Genomic DNA, 14,582 nt, shown 5'->3' with positions numbered 1-14,582 from the left:
AAAGGGACCTCAGTTATTCAGAGAGGTTAAAAATGATCAGCAAATGAGTTCCTTTGAGCAGAGAAGGAGAAGGTGAGTTTCAATACAGGAATTTTGTTTGAGTAATAAAGAAAAACTAACAGCAGAATTTGTCACCAGAGGACACAGATTTAAGAAGCAGTTGACAAAGAAAACTTGGGTGGAGAACAGATGACTCGTCTTTTAAAAAGCACTTGGTTGTGGGGATCTGGAATGCAAAGTAGTGGTGGAATCAGATTCAAAAGTTTAATTCACACAGGAGTAGTAAGTCAAAAATGCAGAAAGCTATGGGGAAAGAATATGGAAAAAACAAAATTCGATACTTACTTCAAAGATCTGAGACAGGCACAATGGGCTGAATGGCTTCCTCTATGCTATACGGCTCCATGCAATTACCTCAAATATTTGCCAACAATAACTGTGCAATCACATCATAGAGTCATAGAAATGTACATCATGGAAACAGACCCTTCAGCCCAACCCATCCATGCTGACCAGATATCCCAACCCAATCTAGTCCCATCTGCCTGCACCTGGCTCATAACCCTCCAAACCCATCCAAATGTCTCTGAAACATTGCAATTGTACCAGCCTTCACCACTTCCTCTGGCAGCTCATTCCATACCCGTACCACCCTCTGTGTGAAAAAGTTGCCCCTTAGGTCTCTTTTATATCTTTCCCCTCTCACCCTAAACCTATGCCCTCTAGTTCTGGACTCCTTGATACCAGGGAAAAGACTTTGCCTATTTACTCTATCCATGCCCCTCATAATTTTGTAAGCCTCTAAACGGTCACCCCTCAGCCTCCGACGTTCAAGGGAATTCAGCCCCAGCCTGTTCAGCCTCTCCCTATAGCTCAAATCCTCCAACCCTGGCAGCATCCTTGTAAATCTTTTCTGAACCCTTTCACGTTTCACAACATCTTTCCGATACTACCATGAATATCACAAGCCTTAATGCTTTTCATTTCATCTCATTTGTGAAGATTCTGCCGGCAAAGTGTCAGTGCAGAACTACTGTTTGATAAACAACCAAAAGCCTGCATGCAAGGAAAATAATATTAATGAATAAATTATTGTGCAATATGGCAAACAACAGACAAGATGAGTGCAAACCAGTAAACGATATGTGCATTCAGAGAAAGCTCATAAGTGACAGGTAGAAGATGTTATCCAAAACCTTTGATCACAGCACGTAACTCCATCATCAGCATCAATTATTCTCAATGCCAGCTGAGTCTTTGCTGATAGACAGATCCACTATTAGTATCAACTGTACTTAGTTGCAGCAAATTTTTTAAAAATTCAACAAACATTTATTTATATTCCTAACATATGGATTAAGTGCAGGAATAGGCCATTCAGTCCGTCGAGTCTCTTCAGCGATAAGATCACACCTGACATCAATTCAGCATTCCTGCTGACACCAATAACCTTTTAGCCCCTGGTTTAACAAGAATCCAACCTGCTCACCTTAAAGATATAGTCCAAAAGGTTTATTTGAAATCATAAGCTTTCGGAGTGCTGTTCCTTCATCCGGTGAAGACTTCAACTGACAAAGGTGCAGCACTCTGAAAGCTTGTGATTTCAAATAAACCTGTTGGATGCTAACCTGGTGTCATGTGACTTCTGACTTGGTCCAGCCCAGTCCAATACCAGCATCTCTACATCATGCTTTAAAGATATTCAAGGATTGGGCTTCCACCACTTTTTCAAGAAGAGAATTCCAAAGCCTCATGATGCTCTGAGAAAAAGTCTTGCTTCATCACTATTTTAATGGGTGGCCACTGATTTTGAAATAGTGAATGCTGGTTCTAGACAAAGGACAAACAGTACAAATGCATAATTTGTCAGCCATTGTTAAGTGATGCATCTTCCATTGCAATGCCTCTACCAGAGTCCACATGCCAACCAATCAGATGAGTGCAAAATAAAAAAACAAATTCAACAAAATGTACTTTTTGTCAGCAATTGTCAAGGTTCCATACTACAAAATTTTATCAAATTATAGAGACAGAAACAAACCAACCTGCAAATACTATGTTTGCCATCAATAAGTTAATCACTTCTAATTAATGGCAACATTAGTTACACATAGTAAGAGTCATAGTCCAATTGCACTTTATCAAATTCAGTCATCACTCATGATACATTCGTCACTAGTGAAAGTGATCTAATTCCCATACGATATCTGCTTAACCTTTCAATAATTTGAGTCCAGTCTTGGCTTCCTCAAGTCAAACTGTGCTGTCAAGCTTCTATCAATCTGATATCTTCCTTCTGAAGGTTGCTCTACAATCATGGCTTTTCTCAACCACGAAAGACAATAGTTAATCATTCTCTAAAGCTACATTATAAATCACAGAAAATACAAATATACCAAGAGGTGTAGTGGATTAAAAGAACAATACAGCACGAGAAAGTAGGGATATTTTGGGGGATCGAACTAAAAAGGCAGATGTCAGAGCATGCTTTAGAAGATACTGGAAATTTGCAGCTAGTTTCAGATACATTGTAAGAGAGTCCTTTGAGACAAAGGGAGATATGAAAGGTAAGAAACAGCCTGCCCTATTCTGTCTTTGATCTGGTTAAATAATTTTGAGAATGTTAAGTAATTTTCCTTGGGATACTTGAAGCTTTTTAAAGCACAACTAAAGCAAACTGTTTCCCTAAGTGAGTAAAAAGCCATGAGAACATGATTTAATATTTGTTGTTCCATAATGGAGGGTCTGCTGTTGTTCAATAGGGCTCTTGTGAGGCAGATGACAAGCCCACTGTGTGTGTTTGAAAGGGCAGGTAGGCACAAAGACAGCAATGGTATAAACTGGATCACCCAGCAAACAAAGCTCAAATTTACCTGCATTGTGTTCAGCCATTCCTGAAGAAGCATCAACATTCAGCCTACCAGAATGTTAGAAGCCACATGATCCTGGAATTTGCATGTTGATGTGAGAGCATCTACATTTTAAAAACCATTCTTTCTACAGTCCAACACACCAGGACGACTATTGATGTTGACACAATAAACCCCAATAAAGAGGATTCAATAGCTGATGAGATCACAGTAATGATAGCATACATAATTCTTCAGATTGAAGAGACAGCTCCATTATGTTTTACTATATACAATTTTGTTTTGAACACAATTATACCTGTAGTATTTACTCCAGTATTATTCCCAACACAAAAGATATTGATATATGTGTGAGTAGCACTAAACGTAGTGTTTTCTCACTGTTAATCCCTACATTTTGTATTCAAATCCTAGATTTCAGATAGACAAAGAACTGATGCTGATGTGGCAGTGGGAGTTTAAAAGCTGTTTTCTCCCTGGCCGTGAGCCCATCTTTTTCTTTTAAAATTAAAACTAATTTGTATTTGAGCATCTTTAACTTTGGTTTCTCTTATATATTGTCATACAGTGATATCTCTCCATCCACATGATGAATGACCGGGATAATGTCCAAGCTAATGTCACTCAGAAGAGTTTAAAATGTTGTCCACATTTAACATGCTATAAATACCTCCCTGTCATCACCACCTCCGTGGTGGCACAATGCAAAATGTCTAATAGGAGACTGGCACAGAAATAAATTGTGTACAACTAAATACCATTTGAGTCGCAGATTATTCTTGCTCTCGAAAGATGCCCATTGTTGATGGTCCTAACAAAGCAGTGTTTACATAAGTACTCCTATAAAATTCTCAGAGCAAGATGTCGCCTGATGATAGGGTTCAAATCCATTATATTAAAACAGAAAGGTCTTGCTATGACAGTATATCAGCTTGCATGCTGGAAGTCAGATGCAGGGCTGATTCTATTATTACTTGCCAGCGTGGGTGCCGATGCCTGTGTCTCAAGGAACCTTCAGACACTGTTAAGTGCATTGTATAGAGCAGTGCAGAAAACACTGCTTCTTGCTGCCAATTAAGTGTTCAAAAATATTAATAAGAGGCTTTCAAATTGGTGCAATGCAATTGTAGCAGGACCCCTGGGAGGAATTGGTCATATAGTCTCGACCCTGCTAACAATTAGAACAAAATGTGGAAAATGCAAAGTGTAAAATTCTCACCAATTGAACTAGAGGATGGGTTGCAAAAGGTAATGTTTTTCAAAAATATGTCATCACTCTGAATGTAGCATGGATGGGGTTGTCATCCATGTAAAGGATTAAAGTTGATACAGCAGTTCCTGGCAAAACATCAGTTCTGGCTGTGTTCTCCCTTTCATGGCACCTAATAAAACAGAAGCGCCTCAGCATGTGGGGCAAAGAGAACAGAGCAAACGGATCTATTTATATAGTTGTGCCCTGTAATGCAAGAAAAACATAATTTCACTGGAATACAAATTAGCCCTTAAAGCATTGCATTCCAAATCAGAAGACACTCATTATAATATCAACCTCTATGCAGATAACATTGCAGGCTGAATTATTGCAACTTAGTAACTATAGGAAACAAAATCAATTCTAATAACTTAAAGGATGGCAAACTGCCAAATGTACCACTGGCTTCTTGGTAAACCTTTATCCTCTCCTTTTCTCTCTGTTTTTCCCTTTCCCTCTTCCTAAGGTCTGAAGTTAAACAGTGATCACCAAAGGTCATTTGGCATGCAACAATTTGTACCTCTAAAAAAGACCTTTACTCCAGTTACTCAAAACCTCTCCACAGAGTCAAAACAAGGTATCAAGCAGCAATAGATGGAAGGCAGAAGAATGCGATGGAATACATCATGGCCAAAAATCAATCCTGTCATTGACTGATATGCAGATTGATGTGCTTGCCACAGAGCTCATTGGATAGCACTTAAAAGCTGATGCTCCATTTCATAACCCAGAGATATCACATACAATTACACCATGAGTGAGTAGGTACATGGGCAAGAAAGATGAAGACAATTCAAGATGAATTCCTGCACTGTACTGTCAAGGTGATAGTGATTGGCCACATGGAATATTAAAAAATATTTTTTGGACCACAGCTTTCCTCCACCAAGAGCCTGAAGCAACTAACATCAATGAAATGTTACTTTTGTAGGTGACTTTTATAATTGTCCCTTCAAAATTAGTTTTTCCTGACGAGATGTTTTCACAGTTGACAAGCTCACGTCCATTAGGCTATTCAATCAACTACAAGAAATTCCGAATGGCGGCCAGATGATAGATCTGATATATATTGTTATAGGCCATTAGAAAGAAAATGCATTGAAAATAATTTCTCCTATAAACAACTTTCACTAGTATTTGTAAACAATGCTGATCCCATTGTCTGACACTTAAACTGAATAACTGTCACAAAATACAAAGGAAGAACCATCCAAATAGTCCTCACGAAGGGAGCTGAATTAATTTAAATGACTGAATAGCACAAACTAAGTCCATTACAGAACTGGATAAAATACAGGATCAAGTATGGCTTGTCGTCTGAAAATTGTTTCGAGGTAATGTCCCATTGGTGCTGACATCTGTATAGTTTTTCTTTCTATTTGCTGGATATTAGGTTTGGCTCCATCATCACCTCTGTCTCTGAAATCAGAAGACCATGATTTCAACTACCACTCCAAAAACGTGAGTGTATAATCTTGGCTGCCTCTCTTGCATCACAATAAGGGAGTGCTGCATCGTCAGAGGTGCTGTCTCGTGGATGAGATGTTGCTCCCAGATAGTCATAACCTCCTGTATTACATTTTGAAGAGAAACAGGGGAAATATCACAGTGTCATGGGCAAAGTCTATCCCTGAACCAACATAATTAAAGTGAAATAACTGCTCCTTTATGTCATTATAATGGTGAGACGTTGGTGTGCACAGCATGTTTGCTGCATTAAAGTCATTCACTTCAAAAGGACTTCATGGCCCATGAAGCATTTAGAAGGAACTGACGTCACAAAATCTGCTTTACAAGTAAACACAGAGCAATCTGAAGAAACTCATATGGTCTGGTGACACCTGTGGGGAGAGAAACAGAGTTAACATTGAATACAGTATGATATTTTTTCAGAACTGGAAAGAGTATTATCAGACTCAAAACATTGACTCAGTTTTTCTCCCACCACATTTGCTGCCAGACTTCATGAGTTTCTCCACAATTCCCTGTGTTTGTTTCAATTTTTGAGCATCCACAGTATTTTGCTTTTGTTTGGATGCTTTGTAAATGTCAACTTTTCCTTTATTTGCAACAAAGCTTTGATTACAAAGAAAATTCGGTCTTGATCTTCTACTGAAAGCCATCAGGTGGGTTCAAATCTAATCCAGATAACCAAATTAACATTTCTGCCCATTCGCAGTTCAAAATGGAATGAATTATGATCTTTTCAATTCCCATCTCCAATAAATGATAGGCGATCAACTATCTCTGAAGGTTCCTCTGTAAACAATGACATATTCCAGGTGATGCTAGATTGGAACATGTTAAGTCTAGCTCTATAAGTAGCACCCCTGAGTTTTGGAATTGGACTGTTAAATGTACAAGTCCTACTCAAGGTTACAACAAAAAAGTCTGGGCTGACACTCCACTGCCACACTGAAGGAAAGCTACACTGCTGGGGTGCCATCTTTCAGTTGACACGTGAAACTGTACTCCCACATGAATGCAAAATATCTAATGATATTGTTTTGGAAAACTGCAGAGAATCATCCCTGGTATCCTGGATATTATTTACCCCTCCATCAAGTTCACAAAAACGAATTGTCTTACTGTTTTCAAAATGCAGTTTGCTGCACATTAGATAGGTTCAGAGGTAAAATCTGCAGTCACATTCACCACAACGGACATTAATTTTCATTTAAAATGTAAGACAATTTGTTGAAGATTGCATGAAATTGCATCAGATTTACAACACAGAAAGATGTCATTTGACCCAAATGGTGCTTATGTTCCAACCAACGTCCTTCCACCCTAGTCATTTCTGCATATGTTTCCAATCCTTTCTCTCTTATAGACTTATCTAACATCCCCTTAACAACTTTTGTACTATTTGCCTCACCTCCTCAAATTCCACATTCCAACTTGTGGTTAAATAATGCACTGGTGAATTCAAAAGTTCTAAAATCGGAAAACTGTAAGCAATTCATATGACCTCCAGCTGTCAAAACAGACAATTGCTAACCCAATAACCAGGTCACAAAGTTGTCTTGAGTATAATTCAGCACACCTAGGAAAGTTGTCTCAACGTCTGCCATAATGTCTGCTTGTATAACAGCTATTTAGTTAAAAACAACAAATGCTGGAGATCATAACAGCTCAGACTGCATCCATGGAAAGAGTGTAAGCTAACGTTTTGAGTCTATATGTCTTTTCCATTAACTTGCTCACTCTCCATGGATGCTGTCTGACCTGCTGTGATCTCCAGCATTTGTTGTTTTCAGTACTGTTTCCAATAATTTGCTCCTCTCAATTTGTTTAATCAGGACTTATGATTGCTAAAATATTAAGAAGCAATTATATCTTGCAAGCATTGTGCAAGTCAATAAATAATTTCTAGATATTACTTCAAAGATTGTATGCACTTAGCTGCAAAATGTCTGCATTTCAGTTTGAAGCTCAAACTGGTATCTAGAGTGCCAGGTTTAACTTATACGCCATTGCAGATGACACTATGGTAATTCATTCAGAAAACAAAGTAAAAACTGCACTGAGCCAGTCCTGTCCCCTTCTCGGAATGAGACATCATGATGTGGCTGGAAGCAAAGTTGAGAAATGATTGATTCCTTACAGTAACTGCAACCCTACCTCCCAACCTTTGATAAGGAAATCACTTTGTTTAAAACTCACTGCAATGAGTGAAGTAATTAAAAGACTGATGGATGCTTACTTAGAAACTAGAATGTTAAGAAATCTTGAGAAAGATCAGCAATTAGGTGTGAAAATTTTTAATTAATGTGGTTGAGAAAATGGCAAAAATTGAATGGATACTTGTTTTCCTCTTATCATATAAAATTGCTACAATTTACACTAACATTTTCCATTTATTTCTGGCATTCTTTTTGCCTTTACCTAAGTATCTTCCTTAGCAAGGATCAAAGTAAACTCTGCATCTTAATGGCTACCAGTTTGGGATTCAAACTGAAGTGTACACACATTTTGAAGCCAAGTGCTTATAAGTTTTGTGGCCATGTTTAAATATTGATTACTTCATACAATAATGCTGCATGTAATGTGGTTTTAATACATTTAGTATTAGGTATAGTTCATTTACTTAAAGAAATTCCAAGATTCAGAAAATAATGTAGGAAATGATTACTTTGCACAAAATAAGCTTCACTGTCATCAGCTCCCGAGAATCCCAGAGTTCACGTGTTCCATCACCTGATCCATCAGTATCTTTTCTCACACTAGATCATCTTTATACAGCCCACAAAGTAAGTTATGCCAAATATTTATAAATTACTGGTTAGGTCTCAGCTTCAGTAATTCTGGACATCAAACATCACAAATGATGTCAAAGCTTGGACAGGGTGCTGAGGAGATTCATCATAATGGTACAAAAGAGAGACTTCAGCTTTGTGGAGACACTTGAGAAGCTACAATTGCTCTTCTTTGAGATGAGATGATTAAGAGGAGATTTAATGCAAGATTTGAAAACTGTATACTTGACAAGGGAAAAGAAAATTAAGGCTATGCAGAAAACTCAACAAAATAGGTTCAAAGACAAAATACTGCAGATACTGAAAATCTAAAACAAACAATGCTGGGGAAACTTAGAAAGTCTGGTAGCATTTGTAGAGAGAGAAACAGAGCTAACGTTTTGAGTCTGGTGTGACTCTCCTTCAGAACACTCTTCTGGCCAGTCCATCTTTAGGACAGTTCGGAAAATTTACTGGATTCAAAACATTAACTTTGTTTTTCTCTCTCTAGAGATGCTGCCAGACCTGCAAAGTTTCTCCAGCATTGTCTATTTCTCATGGAGCAAAGTAGGACCATTTAGAACAGTCTTTCAAGGAGTCAGCACAAACACGATGGGTCAAATAACCATTGGAATGTTCTCAGGCATTCTAGTTTAGCTACCAAAAGTATTTCCATGGTGACTGAAGTATTAATATACAAAACCTGTAAAAACTTTACAACATAGAGTAAGACAACTTGGTCTATTACATTAATTATGATTGTTTACTAGGGAATGTCAGCACCAATACTGTCACCTAGCTCCCGCTATGGTATGACATCTCTTTTCTAATACTAAACCAACTGCTCTCTGAAGAATACACAATGGCTTCTATCTCAATGACAGTTTGTGGTTTTGCTCTGTCATAACTCTTCACATAAAATAATTTCTCCTGATAACTTTTGTAACCATTCAAAAAATATCACAGCCATTCATACAAAGTACTGAGGTTGCTGTAATACAGGTAAAAGCACTGGCCCTGAAATTAGTGCACTTAATCCAGACTGATGTTTCAGTGTGGGCACTGAGAGAGGGCTGCACTGTTGCAGCTGACATCGCTCAGATGTGACATTAAACCAAGGCCCAGTCAGATGAAATTTAAAATAATCCCACGGCAGAGTTTGAAGAGAAAGGGAGGTCTTCTTATTGTCTTAACCAACTTTCCTCCTTCAAGGAAGTTATCAGGTCACTATCATGTTGCTGTTCACAAAGCTTCAATGTATACACACCAGAAGTCACATTGTTTATAGTACAACAGGGCCACACTTCATAATAAAAAGTTACTTTATTAGTTGTAAAGCATCTCATCTTAAGGCTGTGAATAAGTCTTCCCTTCTTAGTCAACCTCACAGTTTCTCATCAATCTACCATTGTTCTTGAAATAATTGAATTTTACACAATTTTACTTGCTCAAGTATAATGCTATCAAGCCATGATTGTTTTACTGTTATATTATGTAATCCAAACACTGCTGATAACAACATGGGCTACTGCTGTTATCAACACTGTGCCAGTTCCCTCATCAGACAGCAACATTCATTCGATTGAGAGCTAACATTTGCTTTTAACTTGCCCTCCAAATTCTGAGGCTTGACGAAATTAAGTTTTGTTATGATTATTAGAAAGGGACTATATTCAAGAAACCAGGGATGAGATCTCACACTAATTTAATGGTTTTCTTTAAAAGTAGCACTGTGCACAGAACAAAACCAAAAATCAGAAACAGCCAACGTTGCTCACTTGCGTCATTAAAGGTTTGTAATTTGCTTAGAAGGATTAAATGTCAATGAAAGGATATTGCAAAAATATGTATCAAATCTTTCAAAATAGAATCTATATCAGAAGTTAGTCATATAAGATTATCCTCATTATAACATTTGGAACATACCAATACAAAATATCCCTGCTGTCACGTGCAATTTACACATCTCCCAAAATAGTGTTCATGGAAGACAGTAACTGCTGTTAAAAGCAGCCATTATGACATTATATGGAAAAGACTTTTACTCTCAATTAAACATCACTCTCAGTCAAGGCTGGAAGATGTGAAAGGTGCATTAGCCAATTTAAGACAAGTCAAAAGAAAGCTACAGTCTGTTAAGAAAAGAAATGGATTGATATGGCACATAACTCACTTGAGGAAAACATTAATCAACATAAAATAGGCATCATAATCACTGTACCTAACCAAATAGATCCATTTGATCACAACCTTTCACATTAACTGTATCTTAAAAGTGGCTAATGGCAGATGTAATCTATCAAAGGAAACAGAGCTTTTTCACCAGTGCTGTAATGCCACTTATTCTAATATTACAGTTTACTATACAAAATGGCTAAAGCACATTAGGATCCAGCTAAGTGAAATTATGTTAACAAAGCAAGAAGCATCCTCCATACTTGTGCTACAAGAATATTCTGCCTGAGCACAGTGTTCTGCCGTCCATTAAGAAACATACAAACAAACGCACCTCTTCAGAGATAGTCTGGTTTAACTTTGGATTCTGAATTGGTTAGATATGTGACGAGTTTAAATAAATGGAAAGAAAGTCAAAACATTTTCAATTTGGCTCTGCATGTGCAAGTTAATTCTGTTATTTTTCTCTTGCTTCAAAACGCTGTGCTAATAGTTGTCATGTTGGGGTTGTTAAGGCTTGACAGAGAGAAGACACTATCCATTGCTGCTGTTTTCTGCTACTGCTGCTAAGAAACCGAGAAACTAGAATTGCTGGTGACTACAGCCATATCAGGCCCCAAGTCGCCTCAGATATTGACAGTATCATTTCTAGCTTTAATGGAAGATTATTGCAGGTGACACCGAATTAAAAGAAATCTCTGCTGGGTGTCAGAAATAGCAACCAGTGTTATATTTTTTAAAAAGAACAAGACCTACTCTATCTGCCACTCGATAACACTGCTCTATTCCCTTTGCTCTTCCCAGTTCACTCGCACAAAATTTACTCACCGCCTCCGAGTCATCGAATCCATGCAGGTACAGATTGTCGTACATGGAGCTCTGATCAACCAGCACTGCTGATAAACACCACAGAGTATAAATATGTCAGTCCGGCTGCAAATGGAGAGCCAGGAGGCCAAAGATTCCAGCGCTTGCTGATGTCTGTTACAGAGATGCGTAACCCAGTCAAGAATCAGATAGATGGACAGAGAGAGAGAGAGAGACGCTGTTCATTCACATCATGGAGAGCAGGTTATCCCCACAGGCTGCTCAGACCTGGCATTTCTCTGCCTTTCAACTACAGAATAAAAAGCATCCTCTCCTCATCAGCTCCTGATGACACAGCCGGAAGGGGACTCTATGATTGGCTGAGCTAGACTCCAGTTAGCTGAGGACTGCCTTTGTTCCTCTAGTCTGTAGATGAGGATTCGATGGCAAAGGAGAAAAAGCTTCTTCACCTGCTGAAGTGATTTGATAAATTCCTTCTGCATTAGATAAGCAAGTTATTTTTAGCCATTTGCACAGGAACGTCCGTGATCTGCCAGTTGCAAATATTCAATTTTGTATCCTTATTTTGACATCAGCACCAGAATATATACAATTAACCTGCCTCTATGTTTGCATAGAAATTACATGCAGAACACGCCTATTGGCCATTCCTATTGGCAGGGTAACTGAAGCATGTAAGCATTTCTATTATTTCAGTTAATTTCACACTTAGCATAGGCTTATTTGCATCAATGTGCAGCTCCTTAAAGAGAAAGTATGTCTTCATTACACAAGCTCTGATCAATAATATAATTATCACATTGCCATTTCTTTAAGGTAGTAGCATGTTTTCACATATGTCTATGTAACCTAAAACCATGTTTCCGTACCTCAGTCTCTGTGTTACATACTTTCTAACTGAGGTGTGCGCATCTAAAGTAACAGACCATTATAATGTTTCTTAGCAGCACAATATATTATGTCAGTGTTTCTTCATTGAGTACTAACTGGGATTTCTTCCCTATTTATTTACAGGAACACGGTCTTCAGAAATTTCAAGCTCGCAACATAGATTTTCTTGTGTATTGTCTGTGCCAACAGAGAAAGTGAGGGAAATTACTGACAAAAATAATGCTCAGGGTTCACTTTCAAAGATAATAACCGTAGTGAGTATAGGTGCAATTTTCTGTATAATTCAGGTGACTCACATTGCACTTACCATAACTGAAATTGAACTGAGAAAAGGAATTTTCATCCAGACTTGATTTTTCTTTTCAGGGTTGTGAGTGTCACTGGCAGTTCTTGAATGGGGAGTGACTCTAAAATACTGTTAGTATTATAAGAGGTATCCATCCCTAATTTCCCAAGAAGGTGATGTGTGCTAATTTCTTGAATTTGCAATCTATGTAGTATAGATATACCTAATGTTACGAAGGAAACTCAAATGTTTGGCCCAGCAACAGTGAAGGAATGGTGACATATGGCTTGGAGATGGTCACGTTTCTACATTATCCGCTGTCCTGGTCCTTCTAGGTGGTTGAAATTCTGGGTTTGAAAGATATTAGTAGATTTGCCTTGGTAAGTATATACCACGTCTCTTGTAGATGGTACACTCTGTTGACTCTCGTGAGTGAATGGTGCAGGGACTGAAATGTTTAAGATGGTGGATGGGATACCAAACAATTGGGTTGCTTTATTCAGGATAAAATCAAGGTTCTCAAATCTTGTTGGAAATGCACTCAGCCAGGCAAAGAGACACTAGTGCATCAAACTCCTGGCTTGAGATTTGAATTAAGAAAATAAGGATCAAAATTGATGTCGAACTCAAATGCAGATACAAAATTTGAATTTTCTTTTATTCACTCACAGGATATGGGCATCATTGGCTGGGCCAGTATTCATCGCTCATCCCTAGTTGCAGTTGAGAAGGCGATGGTTCGTTGTGTCCTTGAACTGCTGTCGTCCATTTTGAATAGATACACTCACAATGTCATGAGGAAGGGAATTCCAGGTTTTTGACCCACTGACACTGAAGGAAAGGCAATACCTTTCCAAGTCAGGATAGTGAGTGGCCTGGAGGGAAATTTGCAGGTGGTGATGGTGATGGTGGTCCCATGTATCTACTGCCCTTGTCCTTCTAGACTGTAGCAATCATGTGTTTGGAGGGTATTGTCTAAGACTTTTAACTTAAAATTGTAGTGCACATTATGTCAAATGATCATGACATATCAAAACATGCAACCATGTAATTTGTGATAGAAAGGAATTCTAATCAAAGTTCTTGAAAAGATTTGTAGCTCAGGTTGTGAATGACTTGCTTGCTGAGCTGATAAGTTTTTTTGCAGACGTTTCATCACCATACAAATTAACATCATCAGTGCCCCTCTGGTGAAGTGTTGGTGATCTGTCCCGGTTTGCTGAGGTGGGTGGCATCATTTCCAGTTTTGTTTTTTGATGGTTGGTATATGGGGTTCAACTCTATATGTTTGTTTATGGAGTTCCGAGTTGAGTGCCAGGAATTCTGTGCATGTCTTTGTTTGGCTTGTCCTATGATGTTGTGTCTTCCTGTTGGTTGCGTAGGTCCCAGCGGACTACACTTTTCACATAATCTTGCTTTTAAGACACCATATAAGTGTTCTTCTTCGGCTTTATGCAGCTCCGGGGTGCTGCAGTCGTTATGCTGCATCGCTTGACTAATGTTCTGATGATATGTTACCCTGCCTACTCCAAGGACATATCGGAAATGACCATCACACTACTCCAACCCTTAGAAATCATGGTAGCCTAGAAACCAACAACTATGCTATGACAGCTATTGAGAAGAATAAAGGATCCCATACCCATAACTAACAGAACCAACATTATCTACAAAATAGTAAAAAATGAGGTCTGCAGATGCTGGAGATCACAGCTGAAAATGTGTTGCTGGTCAAAGCACAGCAGGCCAGGCAGCAGCTCAGGGATAGAGAATTCGACATTTCGAGCATAAGCCCTTCATCAGGAATGAGAGAGAGTAGCCAAGCAGGCTAAGATAAAAGGTAGGGAGGAGGGACTTGGGGGAGGGGCGATGGAGGTGGGATAGGTGGAAGGAGGTCAAGGTGAGGGTGATAGGCCGGAGTGGGGTGGAGAGGTCAGGAAGAAGATTGCAGGTTAGGAGGGCGGTGCTGAGTTGAGGGAACCGACTGAGACAAGGTGGGGGGAGGGGAAATGAGGAAACTGGAGAAATCTGAATTCATACCT

General features: G+C 38.7%; 1 protein-coding gene across 1 annotated transcript in view; it reads right to left on the bottom strand.

The window, feature by feature from the left end:
* cacnb4a (calcium channel, voltage-dependent, beta 4a subunit) overlaps positions 1–11,436 on the bottom strand; it is a 238,044-nt gene extending 226,608 nt beyond the window's left edge. Inside the window, exon 1 of the mRNA XM_060827815.1 lies at positions 11,364–11,436. Within this exon, the coding sequence (XP_060683798.1) occupies positions 11,364–11,408 (45 nt within the window). The 5' untranslated portion in view covers positions 11,409–11,436. The remainder of the gene's footprint in view (positions 1–11,363) is intronic.
* Positions 11,437–14,582: the final 3,146 nt, after the last annotated feature.

This window comes from Hemiscyllium ocellatum, chromosome 7, assembly GCF_020745735.1.
Source record: "Hemiscyllium ocellatum isolate sHemOce1 chromosome 7, sHemOce1.pat.X.cur, whole genome shotgun sequence".
NCBI lineage: Eukaryota > Metazoa > Chordata > Chondrichthyes > Orectolobiformes > Hemiscylliidae > Hemiscyllium > Hemiscyllium ocellatum.
The sequence above is the reverse complement of the archived record's forward strand: the minus strand, read 5'-3'. Positions and strand labels throughout refer to the sequence as shown.